The following is a 23,538-nucleotide window of genomic DNA, read 5'->3' on the forward strand; positions in this document are numbered from 1 at the left end:
TTAGTATGCCTGATCATCCATCCTCTAATGCGGAATGTTGTCATGCTCTTGAAATATAGAAAGCATTTCGTACTGCGTTGGGGAGTTTGTTTATTTTTTTTAACCATTGCAAAGTTTCCATAACTTGGTATCATAACTGATACATTATTTTGGCATCCTTTTTACTTCAGTTTGGTAGCAAAGGAAGCAATATGGTTTATGTCAACGTTAGCTGATTGTAGAAGTTGCCTAGTCTGTATTTTCCAAAGTGGTATTCAGCTTTTTATTTTGTACTGTATTCTGCATATTTTTTGAGCACAGACTGTTAAATCTACAGGTGAAATGGAACTGTGATATATTACTTTTCTGTTCAGTCTTACTTGTCTGTCTTCTGTACTCTTATTAGCCTAGATAGACTGAGTTTGTCTTCAGTCAGTTATGTTCTTTTCTGCTGCCCTTGTGTATTTTCAGCCAGACTTACCTGGCAGTGCATTTATCAACACCTTTCACTAACAACAAAATGATAGCAAACTTTTGAAAGGAACTTAAGACTGTGGTGAGGCTTTTTCTCCTGAAACCTTTTTTTAAAAAGTAGAGATTTATAGCAGCCTCACTCTTGTCTTTGGGGTCTTTTGATTTAAGAATTTGAGAAGAAACTGTAGAAGTTCTTGGATTAGGACTAAGGCATCTGATCTGTTTAGAGTAGTCATGGTGACTTAGTTATTATTTTTATTGAGGTATATTTCTTGCCATGTGACTGTTATCTGAAATGACCTGACTGACAAAAATTTTGAAAAGAGGCTTGATACTGGTATTCAGTTTCCAGACCCCAGAAGTTTTGATCTTTTTCCTTTTTATTTTTTTTCCCCATCAAAGTAATGGATTATGGCATATGTGCAAGTATGCACGAGGCAAAAAAAAATGGCATTGATCTAATTTAATTTAAGATTCTGAATTTCCATTATGGTATACTCTAGTTTAGGGTCTTCCCTGATACTTTTAAGAACCAGGAATCAAATCCTCTGTGGCATGTGAATCTAGAGATATGCTCCAAGGAAGAAGGAGGATGCAGCTTAATGAGTCTTAGATGCAGATGCAGTATGGGAAAACTGCCATAGCTAAGGCTGTTCAACAACTTAAATGTCTCCTGAAGGTCTCATCCTGATTTAAGTAATTAGTAGTAACGCATAAAGCAGGAAGAGTTGGGGCACTGTATTATACCAGTGCACTCACTTGAGTTCATGGGCTAGACCAAGATGGTGGCACTTATCCTTATAGGTACCAAAAGCAACCTAGTTATAAACACCCTTGTTTAAAGGACCATGTAAGCAAATCTTGAGAGTATAGTGCCAGAGCCTGATAGTGAACATTGATATGCAGTACAGAAGACCAGTGACCAGGAAAGTAAATTGTTATTTAATGATGTTTGACTTTTAGAAGGTACTGGCCAAAGTTATCTTGATGTTCCCTGGTCTTCTGTTGATTGCTAAATCTGACCAAGTAGCTCTTTGTCATCACATCTATTAAGATTGTTTTCCCTGTGACTAACTTGTGTTTCTCTCTCTTCTTTCAGGAAAGAATAATTAACCATGCAGCTGGCAGCCATGGAGTGTCAGGAATATTCATGAAATATGATATCAGTTCACTTATGGTGACAGTGACAGAAGAACACATGCCTTTTTGGCAGTTCTTAGTGAGGCTTTGTGGCATTATTGGGGGAATTTTTTCAACTACAGGTAACTATCAGTGCTTTTCCTCTTCAAGTTCTACCAGAAATTTTTTTTGGTTGTGGTGATTATATTATGGTTAAGTTACAGGGGAGTCCTGAACCTCTAGCAGGTTTTAAGATGAAGTGCCCGTTTGTGTGCACGGAAACGTGCAATGGAAGCTACTCATTTTTGGTGTCCCAGTATGCCATTTCTGCTGTTCTGAGGGACTGTTGTTTCCTTTTTGGAAACTACAGCATAGTTTATTTACTTCTGGAAGAGCAAAGAGATAGATATGTATATATAGATATAGAGAGAGAGATATATACACAGACACATACATACACATACACATGCTGACTTCTGATATACTGTGTATTTCCTATAGTTGGGATACAGTGCTAAATCAGTGCCAAAAGTTGAGAAAAATTACCATCTGAAGTAATTGGGAAGATTTTCCTTGTGTAGCTTGTTAATGTACTGCAAGATTTGCTCCCTCAAAGAAAATAAACTAAGTTGAAAAGACACAATCCACTTATTTATCTTGATGTTGTGGTTTAACCCGACTTGATTACAAGTTATATCTTTTCTTGGCTTTCACTTGAAGAGAGTATAGTAAAGAGACTTCAAACTAAGAGCTCTCTTTCAAAGTAGATATTTCTGTCCCACAGAATGTATTTTCACCCATGAAAGTCAGGCAGAGGGAATTACATTTGCTTGGATAGCTTTGGTTTTGCTTTTATTGAGGCATTTCAGAATGTTAGAATTCCCCCCACCCTTGGTGTTTCCTTTTTTATGTTAATTTCTCAGTGTTTTACATACTGGTTTACTGCACTGTGTCCTGTTTAAGTATCATGTAGAGTTTTGTTGTAATACTTCTGTAAATACTACAGTTTTACTACTTGTGACAATTTAAATCTTGTTTGATATTGCAGGAATTTTACATGGCTTTGGAAGATTTGTAGCAGAAGTTATTTTTTGCCGTTTCAGACTGGGCTCTTATAGGTCCACATCGGTAAGAAAAACTTTCTCTGAGTATTAAATAAGTGGAACAGCTGCCTGGGGAAGGATGATAAGGACAACTTTGGGACTCGGTCCCAGCAGAATTTAAGACACTTGCAATAAACCCTCCCTTTGACGTGCATATGAGCAGAGATTCAATAGCTTTTAAAAAATAGTTGGAAAACCTAACATGTAAGGAGGCAAGGTATTTTATAAGAAGCTGAATTAATGAAACCGAGTCTTGGAGATTTCTTTGCTACATTCCCTCCATTGTCCTTACTGTATTCTTTTTATTTTCCTATTGCTACAAGAATTACTTGTTTTCTCAGGCCTCATCCGTCTCCTTCACATATTCTTTTGCTTGGCCTACTGACCAAAGAAGAGACACCGCATCCTACAGGCGTTCAGTGTTGCTACTGACTAGCCTGCAGGCTGCTCCCAAGCAGTGTGAAAGAGCTGAGCAGTCTACCTTTCCTTTCAGCTGGGCATCAGTAGGATTGCTTCTCTAGCAACTACTTGATTTTGTTTTGTTTTTCTCATTTAAGCCTGTAGGTAGCCTTTAAGACTTCTGCCTTTCCCTCAAATTTGGTTGAAGTTTGCCAGCTGGCAAGGTTACGTGAGGGTTGGGGAGAGGAGGGAAGATGGGCAGGTTTGTATAATTTTTGTTTGGGAGACCAGGCAAAAGGTATATAAGAAATGCCCAAGAATAAAGAAGTGTGTGTTTTGGGGGAGTGTGGGGAGATTCTGTTTCTGGGCAAGCCATTAATAACACTTTGGTTTTGTTTGACTAGGTCCCACTTCCTGATGGCCACACAAGCAACCACTTACCTCTAATTACAGACAATAGTACGCATTAGCCTCCTGAGAAAACTTTCTTCCTGCCTGATACAGAAGACATTTTTTTATAATAAAGAAAACATTGTGCAATATGCTGAGACAGTGCTGAAGGGCAGCAAAAAATGAAGCCTTTACAAAAAAAAATCCAACAAAACAATTTGTGTAATTTTTTTGTCTAAATGCACATGGAGTCATAGAAGGTTGTGAGACCAGTGAGGTGGACCATCTTCTGGAGATTAGAGGAGCGTTGCTGCCAATACAGTATTCATGGTCGAGCTGAGCATCTTTGTGATGGCTGCCATTGACCGCTGAAGCATCTTCCTGATCTTGGTTCTGTGCCTGGGAAGGCTAGCAGACTCCAAGGAGAAAAGAGTACAAGTGGGATGTGTGGAAGGGCCGGGCAGCAGGCAAAGAGGGACGGTAATAGAGCTGGGGTTTCTCTTAGGTATATGAACTGGGGTTTGGGTTTTCTTGTTCTTTTGTAGTGGTGGGGTTGGGGGCTAAGATGGTATTAGAGGTGGGGAGCAATCCTAGAAAATCCTGAAGAAGAGGGAGAGGAGAGAGAACTCAGGGAGTAAGGTGGAGCCCAAGCCATAATGTTGGTCATAGCCGCTGCCTTTCTGTAGTCCCACCATTCCTTAGTGGAAGAAACATAATGCAGAGCAGAGGAGTTCCCCTGTGTTTTCACACAGCTTCTGTACCAACAGTGAGAATATTGCTTCTTGTGTTGATGTGGAAGTGCCCAAGGACTCTGAGAATGGGCTCCAGTGTGCAGTTTTTTGACTTTGAATAAAAAGCCTTTTAAATAAGGCGTTTGACTGTAGTTTTGATAAAAGGCAAGAGTCCCTAGTGAAAGATCAGGAGATCTTTGTACGCCTCTTTCTTGGCGAAGAAATTACTTTGATGGAACCTTCATTGTACCCTTGCTGCTAGTACGTAAGCCATGGTGTGTAAATCCTGGAGATGGGGAGGAAAAAGAGCAGGAAGCTGCCTTGCTTTGGTTCAGCTAAATACTGCAGAAATGTGGAATTCAGGGCAGTGGAGGTCTGCTAGCCCAGGCAGGGAGCGGTGTAGTTGGTAGTAGGTGACTTCAGGGAATCTGAATCATTTTGCTGCAGACAGATGATGAGGAGGGATCTGCAGAATTAATCCTTATTGTTCATGAAGGTTTTGTAAAATAAATGAAGAGAGCAATATCAGTTTTATATTGTAAATATGCTACTGAGAATGAATGTTATTAGTGCAGATGGTGCTTTGAGAAACTAAATATCCTCTTACTGCTGAACTGCTGGCATAGACCTGTGGTTAAACAGTTACTCCACCAGGGTAAAAAAATCAATAATATGATTCCTTCTCAGCAAAACTGATTTAATAATATATTAGGAGATGATGCTGACCCTGGCCTTACTCACCATGGAATGAATATTTTAATTGAGAGGACTAATTATGGAAAATAAAAATCTTTGTGTGATGTTGTCAGATTTTGCTGACTTCTGTTAATGTACTTTACAGGACACTTGGATCTTGGTGATGAGCACAGTGTAAATAATGTAGCTGATTTGCTATGCAAAGCAAAGGGCTTTCTAAACTGAGAAATTATATGAAATGGTAAATAAAATGTGGGAAATGAGGAAAGACCTTTGTTCAGTTCGACTGTTAAGAAAGACAGAAGTTGAAGGAAGCCGGGTCCTTGGGGTTGGCAGCCAGGTTTGGGGGTTTCCTCTTTTGTGTTTTTTTTTTTTTAAACACTGATTAAAAATCCAGCAACTTGAGAAGCTCTTGTCCTTGGTGAGCAAGAAAATCAAAAGCTGTAAAGTTTTGGTTCCCACTTCTCTTTGACATTTGCCTCTGAGGTTTCTTCCCTACTTCTGTTTGGACTGGTTCTGCTTTGGGCTTTATTGTAACACTTGTTTCTTACCTACCTGGAACAGACTGTACTGGTGGGAGATAATGATCTCAGTTGACTTTCTGTACCAGAACTTAAATGATATTTTCTATTCTCACATAAAAGAGCCAAGTGGCTTGGTGTGTCTTAAATCCTTGTGTGGCGTCTTCGTGTTGTTCTGTCTGGAGCAAAGCTTGTGTGACATCTGGTTGCTAATGGAAGAAAAGGTGGGATCGACTTCCAGATGTGAGATGCTGCATTGTGGAGTGAGTACAGGATCAGCTGAACCTGCTGTTGGCTTTCTCGCCACAGAGGGTTTGGTTGTTGCAGCTAGTACCACTTACCCATGTACCACACGTTGTCATTAGCTTAACCAGCACATGCAGGGATGTTCCAGAGAAAAAGAGTAGTTTATTGCAGTGACTTTTTTTGGTCATGTTTATGTTGTGTAAAAGTGAGCATAGTATGGAAAAATGAAAGGAATAGGTGTCCCAAGGGAAACGGAAACCCTGATGTTGACGTGATGTGTATTTTCTGAAAGGGGGGATAGTAGGTGAAAAATATCATTTTCTGGGTCAGGAAAGATGGTCAAAATTATGTATTTTTATCTTTGGCTCTTACACAATGTTGAAGAGAGAGAACACGGGAAGAAATTTTGAACCTTCATAAGGTGCGTTCATAGCACACCCTTTGCAGATTCCTCTGCTCCCCTGTCCCCCTCAGCTGTCTTTATGGGCAGAAAGTCTTCCATGCTTCCAGCTGGCATGGTTTGCGTTTTGCTTCTCACCTGCCACGCTCTCAGGGAGTGTAGATTGTGTTAGCAGGAACACGATCGCCTTGATTGTCTCCAAGACCTGGAGTGCTGTGCCTGGATGTGGGTGTTCCCCGGATCCCTCGAGCTGTACCCCAGTGTCACGGGAAGCCGTTGCCAGCCATAAGAGGTGGAGAGGGGATGGGAGCAGACATGTCTCAAATAACTCTTGGTTTTAGGGCTCGAGAGGAAACACCGAGCTGAGTTTTTAACAGGACAGAGCACCTCTGGCCCTGTCCCATGCGAGCCAGGGTCACACAGCGTTGACAAGAAGTTGCTGTAAAATCTCCGAGTTAAGATGACACACTTCACCGCTGTTTTTCTGGATGTATTTTGCAGAACATTTCTAATTAGGGAAAGAAAAAGGTGAGGATGTAGCCAGCCCTGGCACCTGCAGGAGTTCAGTAAGGGTGCTTGCTTGCTTTACGGTACAGCAGAAGACTGGACGAGATGTTTCAGTGGGCAGGGGCAGGTGCCTGTTCTGTGGAGGAGGCAGCAAAAGCAAGCTAGCAGTGTAAAAAATGAAGATGTGGTCAAAACTATAGGTGTGAGAGAATTCTTCGGGGGGGAGGGGACGGGGACACGGGATGGGGATGGGAGGACAGACGGGACTGATCATGAGCTGATGTAAAGAGTGAATTCATGTAATTTATAATAATGCTGTCTTCCAGCTGAGTGATGTGCTGTGGCGGTGTAGCTGAACAGTGTGATGGGGGAGGCTGTGGAAGTCAGGCTGTGACAGGTCCTGCTGTACGTTGTGGCTACTGTTGTCATGCCGCCTGCTGCTCCGTCTTCCTTCACCACCACCTCTGGTGTGTGTATTGGTGCCTGTTGCAGGACAGACCACGAGAAGAATGTGAAGTGGGTATATGAATGGAAATTGCCCTACTTCAGGCTCTTTTCATTCTTTCCCCCTGACTTTTCTAGTAGGTGTTTTGGGGCTCTTGCTGGCAGGGAGGTGAGGAAGAAATGCATGTGTCTCTGTAGCAGGAGAGGGGTTGGGTTAACCGATGTAGCAGACTTTCTTTAAAGAAGCAAACCCAAGCTGCTCTTCAGTCCCCTGAAATTCTCATCCTAGAAATAGGTGGGTAATTTGAAAGAAAATTCAGCTCTTTCCATCTCAGAAGCTCCCTGGTGGGGACCTGCGCTGTGGGTGCAGTGCCCGGCCTTTCCCTGCAGCTGCCGGCTCTGCCCTGGGTGCCTGTTTGTGGCCATGGGGTGGTCCATGGCGGGACGGGGAGATGTGCTGGTGGAGTCGGTCCTGCCTGGAGCTGGGCAAGGACTTTCCCTCCTCTGCCTTGCCCTGCCCGAAATCCTCTTAAGCTTTTCAGGGACCGATTTGACAAACCGAGCCCTAAGCAGTCGGCATAGTTGCTTAGGAACAGTCAGAGGCAGATGTATATTTGGTATAAATGCAGCTGTGATTAACTGTACGGACAAAACCAAGGTCAGGGAGGCAGCTGTTGCCTTGCCATTTTGCTGTCTAGTTCTCTGCGAGATGGATGTCTTGCATAACATGGTGCAGATGCAGGAACATTGAAGCAGGAGGAATGTGGTCACCTCGATCACGTCTCCGGTGGCATTGATGGTACTAAAACTCCCTGCTCTCTGTTTCTTCAGAGGTAACCAAGCACCGCAGCTTTTTTTCTGGGAAGATGGGAAATGAGAACAGCTTGTTTGGGGATACTTGCAAAGTTCTCCATCTGTTTTTAAAAGGCACCACAGAAGGTGGGGGTGCGAGAGGATACATCTACTATACGCATCGCTTACTTTGATCTGTCCTTAGTTGCAAAGTTACTTCTCCTAAAGACACTTTTTTTTTTTCTGCCAACCCTCAGTTAATGCAAATCATGTCTAGTATTTGGCCTTGGTGGTGGTCTGTTGTTTAGAGAAAATATGCTTGCCTGCGTATATAGTTAACATATAGTAGTTAATGCTTCAAGAAGCCTTAAGGGAGTCTGCCTGCTACCTTTGGTGCCCTGGCAAAGGTTTGGTGTCGTAGGTCTGTCCGCCTTCTGCCCTTGCACGCCTCGCTAGAGCACTGGCATACATTTCAGCTGATTGAGTTAAAATTATATGAGAAGTTTCATCTTTTCCTTCTGCCATGGCTTAGTGTCCTTTCCAAAGTATTTCTGGTTGCTGCTGGCCCAGGAGCAAGGCAGTGTCACCTTTTCCTGTCTTTCCAGAAGAGTTTTCTGAGAGCTGGTCCATAAATTCATTAAAGCAGAAGCCTTTTAAGGCTGGGTGGTACAGCGTGCTTTCTGTGGGGAAGAGCTGAAGGCACTCTCTGCAAACCTGAGCCTCTCCCTGGCTTCGACAGCAGAATTCAAGCAAAATCTCATTGTGGGTTGTTTGTTTTCTTTTTTTATTTTGTGTATATATATAGAAACCTTCAGAGTCCCAGGACCAGCAACTTCAGGTGTGAAAAACAGAAAGCTGGACTGGGCTGAGTTCAGAAGGACCCCGGTGTGGTGTGGGGGCAAAAGGCGATCGCAAACACGGTGAGCAGAGCTCCTCCAGGCTGCAGTGCCCATGCCTCTGCCTCCTCCATCACCGGCTGGAGGTGTCACGAAGCGCTCCCTCCTCTGAGTGAGGGCCCTGTGCTCGCTTGCCCATACCGAGCCCAAAAGCCATTCCCCAGGGAACACCGTGGGTGGGCTGGAGCCATGGGCAGCCGGCGGCTGCTGTGCAGGACCCTCACCATGGGCAAAGCGAGCCGGGGGCGGCTGCGTGTTGCTGGGCTGTGGGAACACGCTGCCCCACAGCACGTGGGTCTGCAAGAGCTGCTGCTGGAGCCGGGGAGCTCCCAGCCTTTGTCCCGTGGCTTCTCCAGGGCGGAGAGTGACGGGTCCTTGCGTGCCACCAGGACGCTGGTATTTCCATCCTTCAGCGGCGATGGGGCAACTGAGTAGCAACAGCAATTTTGCACTTTGCTCTCCTGATGTCTTGGAGATGCCTGTGTGGAAGGGGAGCGGTGCTGGTCAAAGCTGACGTGGTCAAAGCCCAAAGGGCTTTTCAGCTAAAAAGCAAAGCTGGTCCACGATAAAGCCTTTGACTGAAGAAAAATGGCTGGGTGAGATGGAGCAGAGCTAACAATAGTTCCCTGTCTGTGGGCACTCATCTCCAGGCCTGGATTTAGGCAAGCTGGTGGCTTTCTGACCTCTCCTGGCAAGGACTGTCCCTGCTCCTCTCTGGGGCCAAGGCACCAGCGTCCTCTCAGCAGGAGCCTCCCCCTGAGCCCACCGGCGTGTGCCGTTGCCACGTGCTCCTGGCCGTGCCGGTCGCACCAAGGTGTGACGCGTCTCGTGGAGCTGCCCAGCCTGGGTGTCCGTGTGCTGGGAGCTTGCAGGAGCAGGGCCATGCGGTCCCTGATGTGTCTGGCACCAGTTTTATGGGAACTGCACACTTAATATTGGTTTTTAGGTTTTTGAGGGGGGTGGGGGGTGTTTCTCCCCCCTTCCCTTGCCCCTAGCTCCAGCAATGGGGATTTCAGACTCTTCCAGCAGGACTGATTGCTCTGCACCAGCTATTTCTGAACCCCTGCAGAGCCCAGGTGTTTGTGTCTCTTCCTGGATTTAGCTGTAATAGCTGTAAAACCAGGGAATTGAATGTTTTTTGGTTTTCCTTTTTTTTTTTTTTTTTCCCTTGCAAACTTTCTCATAATTACAAGGTGGGAGCGTGTTTTGCCGTGAGATTTTTCTGGCTGCAGAGTGCTCAGCACATACTATTATTTTGGAGGGTGAAAAAAAAAAAAAAAAAAAGAGGAGGAAGTGAGTTTTGACACATGGATAATATTTGAAAATTACTGTTGACTGAAGCTTAATTACCTGGCTGGTAGTTAGTTATTAAAAGTGAGTATGAACAATGGTGGTGTTTAAACTGAGTATGGCTGCTGGGCAGCCTGGGCCTCCAGCTCTCTACCCATTAGGGGCTGCTGTTGCTCTGCTTCAGCCAGGAGCATGGGCCCTAGCAGGTGACTTTGAAGTTTAGAAATTCACTTTTCAGATTTTGAACTTTTTTGGAGTAATAGGAAACTCATTAAACCTTTACTTGTGCACATGCAATTTAATAGCATCTTTTGAGTTTTGCCTAAACCAATGCAAAAGAGTTGTTGCCGTAGCAGTCTGTGGAGGCATGCGGAGAGGGGGAATATTTTCCTTTACGTGGGTGACATCGCTGCAGGGGCAGCAGATGGGCTTTTTGTGCTCTGTCAGCGGCACTCGGAGAGGCCTGGCTGGGGTGGAGAAGGTGTCAGCCCCATTGCGCAGATGGTTTCCCTGCAGAGAGGAGGGCTGTGGGGCGCATGTCTGAGCCCTGGTGGCTTGTCCCAACATCTGAGGTGGCCTTCCTTAGTCCTGGAAGATGAACCACAGGTGCAAATGGAGCACCCTGGGGTCAGCACTCACTTAGCTGAGCCCCAGGGCATCAGCCCGATTCTTCTGGTTGTGAAGAAGAATGGATGTAGCTACCCCTGGATGTAGCTCAGCAGAGCACTGCGTTTTGGACCAGTGGGCTTCAAAATGGCAAAATTCACGTGAGTTTTATGTGGGTGTTCATCAGGAAACGCTTAGGACAATGTAAGGAAATTGCTAGTGCATAGAACTGGCTTCCCTGTACGTTTGTGTAAGGTCTCACCCAAACCCAGCAGAGCTCAGTGGCATCTTCCCGGCTGGTGGGCACAGACCTGTTGCTTCCCAGTCCTGAGGAGAGGTGTAGGGGCTGGTGCCAGGTGAGTGTGGGCGGGATGGGCTCATTTCGGAGCACGACACACCTCCCTGGGGGGAAGGTGCTCTGAGGGGGGACATGGATGCTGCCAGAAGCAGCTGGGTTTGGCTGCCCTGTGTCTTGCCGGTCCCCATAAACCCTACTGCATAAGGGCGGGTGGCTGGGCTTGACGTCCCTCGGCCCTGCACGGCCTTCACTGAGAAAAACCGAACAGGTTTTTCCCCTCTTCAGGCTGCTGCGGACTTGGTCAGCGAGCAGCAGCAAGGGAGGGAAGCTGTGCTGGGGGGGCCAGGCAGCTCTGGGGACACCCACAGGGGAGCTGCCACTGTGTCTGCCGGCAGCTTTGCCACAACAAACCAACCCAGCCTCTGCTTTGTGAGCTGCAAAAGGTGCTGCTGCTCTTCCCAGGGCTTACAGCTCTGCAGTTTAAAAAAAAAAAAAAAAAAGTATTTATTGTGACCTCTGATGATAATGGTGTGACGCTGACATTGCTGAGCCCCAGCTTTAGCTCAGTTGGTTTAAAGTCCCAATTGCAGAGCCCGGTGGGTGGTGGTGGGGGAGGATGGTTCTTGCTGCCTTGCAGAGAACAGATGTTTTCAAGGTGACCGCCAAGATGTCAAGGCAAGGAAAAGCAGAACTAAAGTTAATGTATCTGCAGTGCAAACAGCTGGGTGTTTATGTTCCCGCTGTATGAATTTCTCTCTACAAGGTAAAGGCGTGTCCCACCATGCTGTGTCCTTGTGGCCAATGGTCCTGTGCGGGCCAGGCTCTGCAGGAGCTGCCAAAACATTGAGCAGGGGAAGAGGTGGCGATGCTGGAGGTGTGTGATCCTGTGAGCTGAGTCACTGCGCTCCTGCCACCATGCTGGGCTGTCTCAGGGCCCACGGGGGAGCCCAAGGCCTCTCCTTTCCCTCTGTGACTAGTGATGGGTCATCCTTCCCTCAAGAAAGGACTTGAAAGGGATCAAGTATTCAGCTCACTCTGTAGTTTGTCTCCTTGTCTTTAGGTCTAAACCCCAGTATCCTTTAGCTGCACACTTCTGAGGAACACAGGGATAACTACGTGTCCCAGCTCAGGTGTTAAATCACAGCCAAACCATACGGCTTGTTTCCCATGACCAAACAGGCTCTTTTTTGAAGTAAGGGTTATCTTTTCTGTTTTCAGGTGCTGGATGTTATCCTAAGTATACGGGAAGCGTTACATCTGATAGAGCTTTTACTCCCTGCTGGTTTTCAAACAGCTCTGCTAAAACCAGAAGGAACACAAAGTCATGGATCTTTTTTTTTCCCCTCTTTCCTTATAGTTTGTCAGAGATGTTTCTGGGAAAAGGTTTCCTTATAGCACAGGTTTAAATGGTTGTCGCACAGAGGTGATGTTCTTCCCCTTGGTGGTATGTCCCAGCTGGGAAGGAGAAGCCAGTCCCTCAGTACTTCTAAATTGGACCTGCACACTTTTGCTGTTGTCTCCAGGAAATGCCACACTTGGCAGACAGGCAGCTGTGCATGAGCTGAATAGGGCTCAAGATGGCCAGAAATGAACTTCTAGACTGTATCAAATGGCAAAGAATAACATGAAGTAGAATAACATCAACACACGATCTTCTCCAAATCTTTTCTTCTAGTACTCAAAAGCATTTGGGGAGGATGCAGCTGGATCACTGTGCTCCCTATGAATGAGTGCTTATTGATAAATAGTCACCTTTACAGAATTTTACTCTCTCACCACTGATAATTCAACAGTGGCCAATTTAGTCAGGTTTGTAGTGACCTTCTGTCTTGTCTTTGGTTGCTATTGTCTCTTTCATTCTGTGCTATCCCTGTAATACCTAACACGTAGGACCAATTCAGTCTACAGATCATTCTTTTGCAGAGCATCTTGGAAGAGGTGACCGACAACTGCAAGGACAGTACTGCTTACAGGTCACCTCCCACCTCTGGGAAAGGTTGCAAGGAACACTAAGTAGAAGATAAACTGAGGAATGGAAAAGGGCTCAAGACATACACAATGAGATGGGACAAGTGGGAATGCAGCTGTGTCAACACAACCCATGGAAATGGGATCTTGCATCATCCTGATGTAAAGGATTAAGCTCCACAAAAAACTGCACACAAAAGCTCCTCCTTGGAGATTCAGCGATCAGAAAGTAGACTATATTATTAACAAAGCACAGCTTTAATAAAAAGGTTTAAGGCTTACATCTCAAAATGACTTACTTATAAATAAACATAATCACAATACATATATTCTATTTTTTAAAAAAGTATTCATTATAAGATAATATATATTTTCTGAGTTATAAAACCTTATATAAATAGCAAATTATTCTCTGTATGCTGATTACAAGAATACATAAAAACTGGGGTGCATATCTGAAAGGAATCCTGAGTACACACTCAACAAATGGCAGAAAATAGAATAATGATACTGTTGGACACAATAAATGCTGTTGTCCTAGTATGTAATTTCTCTAAAACTGTAAAAATGGAACTGAGAACTTTTTGGTTGCTCAACCTTGTTCAGCTCCATAGGCTCAGGAATGGCTCTAGATATCCACTCCTTGAGATTTCAGGAGCACCCTATAGATTCTTTTGGTATCAAAAAAAGAGAATTATATCTGTCTTCTGATGGACAGAAATAAGGCACGCACTTACTTAGACCACGTCAGTGCAGGCTGTAAAAAGCAGCTTGGACTTGTAGCCAGAGAGCAGCAAAAGGCCTCTCTTGAATGAAGATGTGTGGCAACAAATTCTCGTAGTTATACACAAGAGGTAGCCAATTCTTACACTCCTCAAGGTTCCCCTGCTTACCCCCAAAATAACAATATAAATTAAACCAAGAACAAGCGGAAACTTTGCACGTTAGAAATATCAAAGTGAAAGTCCCCCCCCCTTTTTTTTTTTAGATAAGCGAACCAGCAAGTTGGACTAAGAACTAGCAGTCTGGCTACAGCAGCATGCTGCTTTCTTCCTTTGTGGTAAAAGTTGTAGCAGCATTTAGATCAGAGCTTTCACTCTGTGTTTTCCCTTGGTTTTTCAAAGTGAGCTGTACAACAGATATATGTGAATGGTAATGTTCATAACAATGTGACTACATCTCCAAGAACAAGGCAGAATGCAGTACAACAAGAGAACACCAACTTGCAGAAGCCTGTCGGTGTATTTAAATTCTGAATTCTGACCTATTTTACTATTGTAGCACAACTTTTTTTTTCTGATCATAATGAAGAAGTGTCAATTATTAATGGAAGAAATAAAGACTCTTCTGCCTGTTGTTTTCAAGCAGAGTAATGTAGTCACTATATGTTCCTTTAAACACTGCTATTATATAAAATGTAATGTTTTCTTTCATATACTCAGGGTCATAAGCTCTGACTTATTACTAAAACATGAATCATCAGAGCAAACTCATACACGCAAATGGCAATAAACACATAGAAGCTTAAATTTTGCTTCTTATTACAGCGTCAAGTCAGTAGAGATAATGAAGTAAGTAAGAGCCATTTATAGTCTTCTGTCTTCTTCCCAATTTAACTGGGATCAAAAACTGGATGAACAATGTTATACTGAAGTTGAGCCATAGCTTCTGGGAGCAGAACTTCACAAGTAAACAACAGATGCAAGATAACACTTTAGATTCAGAAATTCTCAATAGTTTTCTGTCCTTTCAAATATTACAAATAACTTATCCTTCTCTTTTTTGGTATCCTATGAATACCAATAGCCTCTCTCATGGCAATCTTCTTCCTGGTTTTCAGTTAAAAACCCCAGCGACAAGAAGTTGTAAATATTGCACAGTAAGTTAGGATGGAAGACTAGAAAAGAGAATGGCACTTGCAGGGTGACTTTTCAATCCAAAGAAAAGCTCTTCATTTTTTCTGCTAATTCCTGTCTCATTTCTATATGTTTTTTCAGGTTTTGCACTTCATGGGGCAGGTTAATGTCCCACACCGACACACAGGATTGTAATTCTGCAAAAAAATAATGAAAAAAATTGAAAACTGCAACAGAGAAGAATTACTGCCTAATAAGAAGTGGCTTTGCTTATCTGCTTATTTTTTAGTTACTCATAAATTGCTTCAATGAAGCATGATGCTTAGGACCAGGAAGACAAGTTATATGAAACTTCATGTATGAGGTAATGCAGTTATGGGTTACAAGCTGTTTGTACTTGTACAATGATTTAGATTCCAGTTCCTAAACTTAGAGAATATAATTTAAAAGCACTTGAAAAACCCTTTCTGGTGCCTGTGGCCCATAAGGTACTGACCTGAGCTACAGCTAATGCTAGTACTGAGGTGCTGGCATAAAATTTCATCTCTATTTTCCCGAGTAATTATACCCTAAATGCTTACAAGACTCAAAACCCATTCACTGTAAACTAAAAATGAAAACTGATTTCATAAGGTAGTGAGTATACGGGGAAAAGGTCACTTCTTCAGTCCCCCTTCATGCAAACAACTCTATTCATGGAAAATTCACACTGCTTTTTGAGAACACTTACCTGAGTAGGGGCTCACAAACTAAGGCCCCACGGTTTCTGGGAGTCTCTGATTCCTCTCTGTATAATTAACGGCACTCTTACATACAATAAAAAGGCTAAAAAGGCAATAGGTATTCTCATGGTAATAATCAGGGAATATCAGAATATAAAAACCACTGCTGTAAGTTTGATTCTTATTTTACTCCAAACAAACAGCTCATCTCCACTTGCCACCTATAACTTTATTCTGTTATTGCTACATTTTTAGGAGTCACTGAAACTGGGATGAGATAAAGGTGAAGAAGGGCATCAATCAGAGCATCAGCTGTAACTGTTCTTAGAAAAACCCAAAGATGGAGGTTTTCTATCTTCTTATTTCAGCACTTTGCTATCCTAATTGTCAGGAAGCTTTTCTTGATGTCTGACCTAAATATCCCTTGCTGTATTAGAAACTGGTTTGTCCTTATCCTACCCCCAAGGAATATGCAGAAGTCTTTATTCCCTTCCTCTTTATTTACATATTCGAAGCCTGTTATCATGTCTTCTCCAAGCTTTATTTACGTTAACCAACTTAACTTCCTGCAACATTTCCTCACAGGTTGCATTTCTCTCATCCGGACTATAGTCCAGAATATTCAGCAAGTCCTAAATGGATAGGGTCCTCCAGCAGAGGCCATATCAGCACTCAGCAGAGTGTAAGAATTAGCTCATGTCTTACAGACACCACTTCTCGACTGGTATAAGAATGGAGTTTGCCTCTTCTGCAGCAATGTGACGTGGTTGACTCATGTTCAGCCTGCGATCAATTATAACCCTTTTTCTACAGCACTGCTGTTTAAGCTGATCATTTCCTCATGGTGGTACAACGGATCATTCCTAATTAAGTAAAAGGTCTTACATATGTCCTTACTGAATTGTATCCTACTTCCCTCCAGACCATTTGTTCTATTTGTCAACGTCATTTTGAATTCTAATCCTGCCCTCCAGTGTGCTTGTGGCTTTGTCTTAGCTGAGAATTGTCTGCAAATCTGAAAGGCATATTCACTATTCCTTCATCCACAACATTCATGAAAACATTGAGGATTCCTGGCTTAGCAGAGACCCCTCTGGAAATCCATTTGATACATTCTCCAATTATACAATGACATTTACTCTCCAAATACAGTTTTCCAGTATATTATATACTTCGAATAGTGGCTTCCTCTGATCCATTTTTAGAAGTTACTGTTAGTTTGCATAGAGCCCAGAAATGCAAAAGACAACAAAAACTAATAATGATGTGTCAATAAAATTATATGAAATGATGATCAACTCTCAGTGGGTAGTGAAGCATGATAGTTCTACTCTACCAATAATACAAATAAATGAAACACAGTTCAGGTACCTTTGTGATATTTGTTGTCTTCGGTGTCACTTTTATAGCAATATCCCAAAACCAGCACCACATTCTTGAGACTCCCTTTTTCAAAGAAATAAAATGTCAAATTTTAATTTTAATGGGAACTTTGTAATTTAAGGACAGAAAGAGTAGATGACATCATCCCACTAAGATGACAGAAAGCAAAGTTCATTCAACTGGACCCTTTATTCAAAATCATTAACCATGAAAAACCCAGACATGAAAACAATATAGTTCATGCCTCCATTTAATGTAGGGGTTTATCAGGATTCAAAGGCACAAGCGCTGGATCAGCCGGCCAGCATGTTGAACAAGCCTGAGAACAAAGCACCTATTATATACCACAAGCAGAGGTAGTAGAGTCACAGGAAACAGATGTCACAGCAAAGGGGTTGGCTGCAAATGAAGTGCCAGCGCACAGCAGAAACAGAAAGTGCCAGTAATCAGTTTGGTTATGAAAAAATCAAAACCAAGTATGATACAAACCAATTAAGTGTTCTGTACCAACGATGGCACGTAGGTGGGAAAGGAGAGTTAACAGGGAAGTAGAAATAGGGGACAGATCGTAGGAAGGTGCCTACTGAGGAACGCAAAAAAAGACCAGGAAGACAGGAGTGGTTGGATCACAGAGGGACAAGTTGAATGTGCCAGTGTTTCAGTATCAACTTCCCGCTTATTCCCAACAAGACACGTTTAAAAACGTCTTGCGAGGCTGTTACGTGTTCTCCTGCCACAGCAGCTACCTGTCCTACTGGCAGCACAAAGAGGGCAGCGAGCCCTTGGCTGTACGCTAGTAGAGGAATACAGGACCCAGCCTACGTACCGGGGTCATGGATCAGGCCAGGGAAGGAACAGCCCTCCGTCTGCAGACACCCCAGCTGCAGCACTGCACCCCACACCTCTTCATGCATGAAGTCTTACACTCCCCCCAGGGAAAGGATCAGGAGGGGGTCAGTTTCTGGGGTATAAATAGACTGGAGTATGGCTTAATGTGAAAGCCACAGTCTTGGAAGTTTTGTGTGATCACACTGCAGTGTGTCCCCCACGTTACGTTCCTTCTGAACCGGCAAATGTTTCTAGTGGGTCCCCAGGACCTCTGCAAAGTAGAGACATTTTTCCTGCCCTCTGGAGATCTGCAGTATATTCTCCTTTGCTATTGATGTAAATCTGCTTATGGTAGATGAGGGCTGGTGGGAACCATATACATCTTCCATGCTCAGATTTTTCATCACTTCAATTTTTTCTGCAACCAGTCCTATCCAAACTCCTTACAAAAGCGACTGGAACTTAAGTATAATGTTTCTTATTCAGACCAGGGTCCTTTCCTACTATATAGAAGTCTAAATTTTCACTTGCAAAATGAACCACAGATTTACATATAAATCATTATTTATGGTAAGTCTCATGTCTATTATATGTCAATGTGTTAGGTGAGAGAATTAGAAAAAGACACTGTATTTCCATATTCATATATGAACTACAGTTAAAATTGATGTCTCAGAGTCCGGCAATCTCTCTTCCCTGAAATATTTACATTGATTGACATTATGTATTTTAATCTTAAATGAAACTATTTAATACAAAAATATTTCCCTCTATCTTCTCTCATTTCACACAAGCAATGCATTACTATTGAAGAATTGCTCGGCAGCCTCAGTGCCATTTTCACTGATCTGTGAACATCCCAGTAGAAATAAAGTCCTTGAATTTAGGAAAAAACCCAACCCTTATAAATAATTGCTGGGAAAAGACGATCAAAAGAAAAAAGTACACATCAATGTATCATGTATCAATCTTGCAATTCTTGAGTTTTGTGCAAACACAGCTAAACTCTTTCTCCTGAAGCATTAACTCTTCTATATATAAAATTTTGATTTAAAATGTTGAGGTGACTAGAAACAAGGAATATGAGACTCAAGGCTTTTGAAATCACACTGTACTATTCTATAGAATATAGTTTCCCTGTCAATGACTGTAATAAGTGAGGCAGAAATTTTGTTTTCATAGTAACTACTCTTTACAAAATGCTAAAAATAAAACAACCCTTTATAGTACTAATATTGTAGCTATCAGCACTAGAAGGACTGAAAATGCTGTGCTAGTGAATCTGGACTCTATAGCTGGCACTCCTAACAGCTGAGGACTGAACAGGCTCTACAAACTTGCTGTCTCAGGCAAAGCCAAGTCAGAGAAAGATGGAGTTATTTGACTCATACAACACTGTCAGCACTATGAACTAACTATAGTGTATGGATACTTCTGGTGCTAGAAAGGAAGAAACAGCCCCCAAATTAAGTTCATGATGGTTATGAGAAAACATCCACAGCCTGCAACTGTGAAGTTTACTAGCAGGATTACGGTGTGTTTCTGAGTCCACAACAACCACTTCAGAGTGTTTTTTTGACAGCAAACACACTTTAAATCACACTGACAAGGGAATTCCAAAGTTTTTTTCAAAACACAGTGGAAGGTAATGGGAATTCACATATTGTGCCACAGAGTACTTTTTGAAGTAATGTGTATTTTGAGCGTACCCACCACTGCCGTACAAAGAACTCTTGAGTTGGTATGGCCTTTATTACTTTGGGGAGAGATGCAGGAAAGTGTACAGGTGAAGGAAGTTGCAACAGCCAAGAAGTGCCCCATACCTAACTACGCTCCTCTAGCTGTTTGTAATGACCACTGAAAACCCACAACTACTATCTGCCTACAGCAGCTTGAAACAACTGGCCCTGGTGACAGGAACAGGCCATATGTACACGTCTGCACCCTGAGTCCAAGTGTGCAGCACTTCTTCAGCTTTGCTGTGATCTGCCTGTGACCCAAACCTAAAAGAACCATTTCTGAATAAGGATGGCAGAAGAAAACTAGGCATTAAGCAATTAAGGAAAAATTATTAAAACCTAACAAGCTCCACAGAGAGAGAAGCCAGAAGTGTAAAACTTAAGATGGAGAAAGAACATGGGTAGACACAGATCAAGACAAAGACTATCAGATAGAAGATGGTGAGAACTGTACTGAAGCATGGCACAAGGACGTAGTGAAGGTGGGGTGTGTTCATGTGCTGATCAGTGACAAACCAGGAAAGAGCCATTGTTTTATGTGGACACAGGTATGACAGCCTGCTGGTATTGTCTGACATTGACTGAAGACGACAGCAGTGGAACAGAATGAATGAACAAAACATGGGAAATGCTAATCTGTTCCTGGAACACCATGCCAAACAGGACACAGCAATCCTAAACTTGGCACTGATTTCAAAGTACTCATCATTTGATGGTTTTACTTACCTAGCTGAGCTGTTATCATGACTCTAACAGAATCACAAAAGTTGTCTATAACTTGTACAGGACGACGTGTTGATAAATCAAGCAGCAAGATATGTCCCCCTCCTGTTCCTATCCACAGTGCAGTATTTTTCTGCAGGCAAATTGTCTTCACTCTTCCAGAATAAGCCAGTTTATGTTTTGATTCCTTATTTAGTTTTTCCACTTTGTCCCTACAAATATGGAGAGAATTTGTATTAAAATCTGGTGGCACACTATTCCACAACTGCTAAAATGACTCTCAAATACCAGCCTTTTAAACAATCATTCATAAAGACAAGCTGCAAAATCTCATGCTAAACAGTTGACTGACTTGAAACAAACTGGGATGAAAACTACTGGACTTCTAAGAGCCACCTGATCTGCTTCAAAAGATGTTTAAATAGGAGGCAGGTATACTTCTCTGTTCTCTCCCAGTCTGCAGGAGGATAATATCACCGCAAAGTGGGAGGAGTGCACCTAGAGGGGGTCCTAACCTCACCATGAAAATGAACATTAAGGGAGAGGAATAATTTGAATGCAAATGAAAATCACTGTCACTGTTAATAAAACTCTGATCTCCTGCTGAATCTGTGCACTGGAGAAATAATACATTCTTATTTAGGGTATGCGGGAAGTAACCGGATGCAAAAGCATTAGTACCTGAAGGACAGCAAAGGACTTTCTTCTTTCTTGAGCTGAGTTAAATGAATCCTCTCGACATCATACAGAAATTGTGAAATATAATAAGGGTCTTAAAAAATTGAGATTCTGCATGGCATATTCTGAAGTTCTGGGCCAAAAGAGAGGAAAGGAATTCCACATTTGCCCAAAGAACTGGGCAAATCCCTTACCACCAGCAGGTTAAGGTACTATGCTAGAGAAGGCAATCTGATATTCAGCTTTCTACGCATCAGGCCATCAATCTGAAATAAAACACTTACTTAAGAAAATGTGCACAATCAATTAGTTCAGAAAGTTTTTCTGTCTTCTTGTCCCAGATTTCCACAAAATGGCTGTTTTTCTTTGCCAAGTAGATGGATTTGTCTATTGCTATTGAAATAATGTTTGCATCACTGTAAGCATTATGACAGAACCTAGAAGAGAGAAGAACTCCAGTTAGATACACAGAAAATAGCTAGTAGAAAACCTTGACTATTGTGAGTGGGGTTAGCTCCAATTTTCTAACACTAATTTCTAAATAATGACAAGTCAGCAATTATACATGATTTATCTATGTAGGGCAAAGATATGCACACATATCATACTGACAAACATTTAAGGGCAAATACTGTGCTAAGTAAGTGTGTATACTTCTAAATAAAGTAAAGAGGGCCTGGACAAATGCATTTGGGGGAGAAAAACTGATCAGTTGCATTTATACATTTTCTGAATAGATACTGACTTCATAAATCCTTTATATAGTAAAAATGCATATCCCTTGTTTAAACACAGGAATAAATACTTTAAACACTACTCAATGATGTTATTTTAACGCACATTGTATTCCATCTGTATTATGGAAGGAAAAGAATCAAAACAAGAGAACTCAAAGAACGAGCTCTAGGACAAAACATTACATAAAAGTACTGCCAGAAGTCTTCAATGAAAATGACAGAAGAGCCAAGTAACATCACTTATCAGAAAAACTTACAGTTGACTTGTCTTTGTTTCAATGAGCTTTTGAACAGAAAAATCACTAGTTAAGGCAATGATCTTTGTTCCACAGCCTCCCCAGATTATATTTTTTTCAGATAAGCATGAGGATTCATTTAAGCACATCAGTGGTGTGCTAACATTTCCTACAGTTAGTATCTTCAAAGGTGTAGCACCCTTACACTGCAAGCAAAAATATAGTCTCCGTTAGAAACAAGGAGCATACAGACACCCAGAAACTGTTAAAACAAAACCACACAGCCTGCTGAATTAAATTTACACAGACAGATTTTCTGAACTATTACGGTATCTTTCCAGAATGTTATGAAACCGAAAAGCACCATAGTGTCATCATAGATGTCCCATAGAAAACAGCCCGTGTGAGTGCAAACAGGACAGAGCTGGGACTGATACTTTCTGCAACCCCTGGTGCAGTTCAAGAACTGGATGGAAAGTCACATCCCTACCTTGGAGACATCCCACACTGGACCACAGTCTAGTTCTGCAGTGCATTGCAACTCCATAACTGCTCTAAATTGCATACGGACAGGAGCCAGCCCTCAGAAACCAGGTGATATATACAACAGCTCCCAGCATTTCTTTACCTGTTCTGTGAGCAGAACTCTGATCTATAGAAACAAATACTGCTTTTTTTAAGATATCTATTCTATGAAAATTTAGTGTGAATGAAAAGAAAAAGGAGCTATAACAACAATAAATAAAGGAGATTAAAACTGTTACAATATTCTTAATAACAACCATTAATATCACTCTCTAGTCAGTTTGCCAGGACTTTCAAAGTCATATAATAAGTAATAATTTCCCCCTCCTAACTCTATTGGTTAAAACAGATATTGTAAAACATGTGCAGTTCCTCTAAGACTGCAGCAGAAAATTATTTTTAGTTTTAGAGAAGCGATTAAAAAATAAGCTGCATGAAATAAAGCTACTATTGGTAGCTGCTTTACATATTACTGATAGCATTTTGTAGAACAGACAGCAAAGAACAAGTCTACCTTTACTGCTTTGTCTTCAAAAACTGCCAGTCTGCCATCAGCTGTGCCTACCAAGAAGAAATTCTTCTGTTTGCTGAAATAAAATAAAATAATGAATTCTAAAAATGCCTTAATTGGGTAAGAAAAACTTAAATGACCAGCCTCTGGTATTTCAAGATGTTGTTTCATGTTTCATTGAATACTGAAAGCAAATACAACCACCTGTGGTCAGGAATGTAGTCTTCAGTTACACTGGGTGCAAAATTAATTGAAAATACAGGCAAAATAAGCAGTTGTCTGAACAAAACTGCATGAGTGTACATATGTAATTTTCTGAATATCTCTATTTAGTTATATATTCAAATGTAACCTAAAATATGTAAATTAATTTATACCTTTGCTTTGAAAGAGAATTACAGTATAAACAAGTGATGGAATCTGACATCTTCTGCAGACGATGCCTTCTTGTTTCATCTTCTGTATTAACTGCCCAGAGAGAACCAGACTGGGTTCCTGCTACAATCCAGTTTTCTTTCTCAGTAGGAAGGGTTACTAAGGCCAAACTTAAAATTTTGCTATCTGCAATATCCTAAGTCAGAAGAAAAAAACCAGAACAACCTGGTTATGATTTCAGTAAGGGGAAATGCTGGTAAATTGCTGGTAATAAAAATAAAGTACAATGTTCTAGGAGCCTGGACAGACCAAGACTTAACCTCCCCATTAAGAAATCTAATTCCCTATTAGCAAAATACTTCAGCT

General features: G+C 42.1%; 2 protein-coding genes across 10 annotated transcripts in view; one reads left to right on the plus strand and one right to left on the minus strand.

Moving 5' to 3' along the window:
* ERGIC2 (ERGIC and golgi 2) overlaps window positions 1-23,538 on the plus strand; it is a 296,444-nt gene that overhangs the window by 19,273 nt on the left and 253,633 nt on the right. For 3 of the 6 annotated variants that reach the window (XM_049814299.1, XM_049814301.1, XM_049814300.1), the window contains exons 12-14: window positions 1,553-1,715; window positions 2,621-2,700; window positions 3,479-5,003. In XM_049814299.1, coding sequence (XP_049670256.1) covers window positions 1,553-1,715; window positions 2,621-2,700; window positions 3,479-3,544 — 309 coding nt within the window. In that variant the 3' untranslated portion in view covers window positions 3,545-5,003. Of the gene's footprint in view, window positions 1-1,552; window positions 1,716-1,790; window positions 1,959-2,620; window positions 2,701-3,478; window positions 5,004-23,538 lie in introns of those variants that run through there. The other 3 variants (XR_007507698.1, XM_049814302.1, XM_049814303.1) reach the window with 3 other exon arrangements.
* LRRK2 (leucine rich repeat kinase 2) overlaps window positions 12,796-23,538 on the minus strand; it is a 70,179-nt gene continuing 59,436 nt past the window's right edge. For 3 of the 4 annotated variants that reach the window (XM_049814291.1, XM_049814292.1, XM_049814293.1), the window contains 7 exons: window positions 23,175-23,368; window positions 22,801-22,873; window positions 21,783-21,967; window positions 21,073-21,225; window positions 20,114-20,322; window positions 16,809-16,883; window positions 12,796-14,912 (listed from right to left, as the gene is read on the minus strand). In XM_049814291.1, the coding sequence (XP_049670248.1) occupies window positions 14,791-14,912; window positions 16,809-16,883; window positions 20,114-20,322; window positions 21,073-21,225; window positions 21,783-21,967; window positions 22,801-22,873; window positions 23,175-23,368 (1,011 nt within the window). In that variant the 3' untranslated portion in view covers window positions 12,796-14,790. Of the gene's footprint in view, window positions 14,913-16,808; window positions 16,884-20,113; window positions 20,323-21,072; window positions 21,226-21,782; window positions 21,968-22,800; window positions 22,874-23,174; window positions 23,369-23,538 lie in introns of those variants that run through there. The other variant, XM_049814294.1, reaches the window with a different exon arrangement.

The sequence above is a fragment of the Accipiter gentilis genome, chromosome 11, assembly GCF_929443795.1.
Source record: "Accipiter gentilis chromosome 11, bAccGen1.1, whole genome shotgun sequence".
Taxonomy (NCBI): Eukaryota; Metazoa; Chordata; class Aves; order Accipitriformes; family Accipitridae; genus Astur; species Astur gentilis.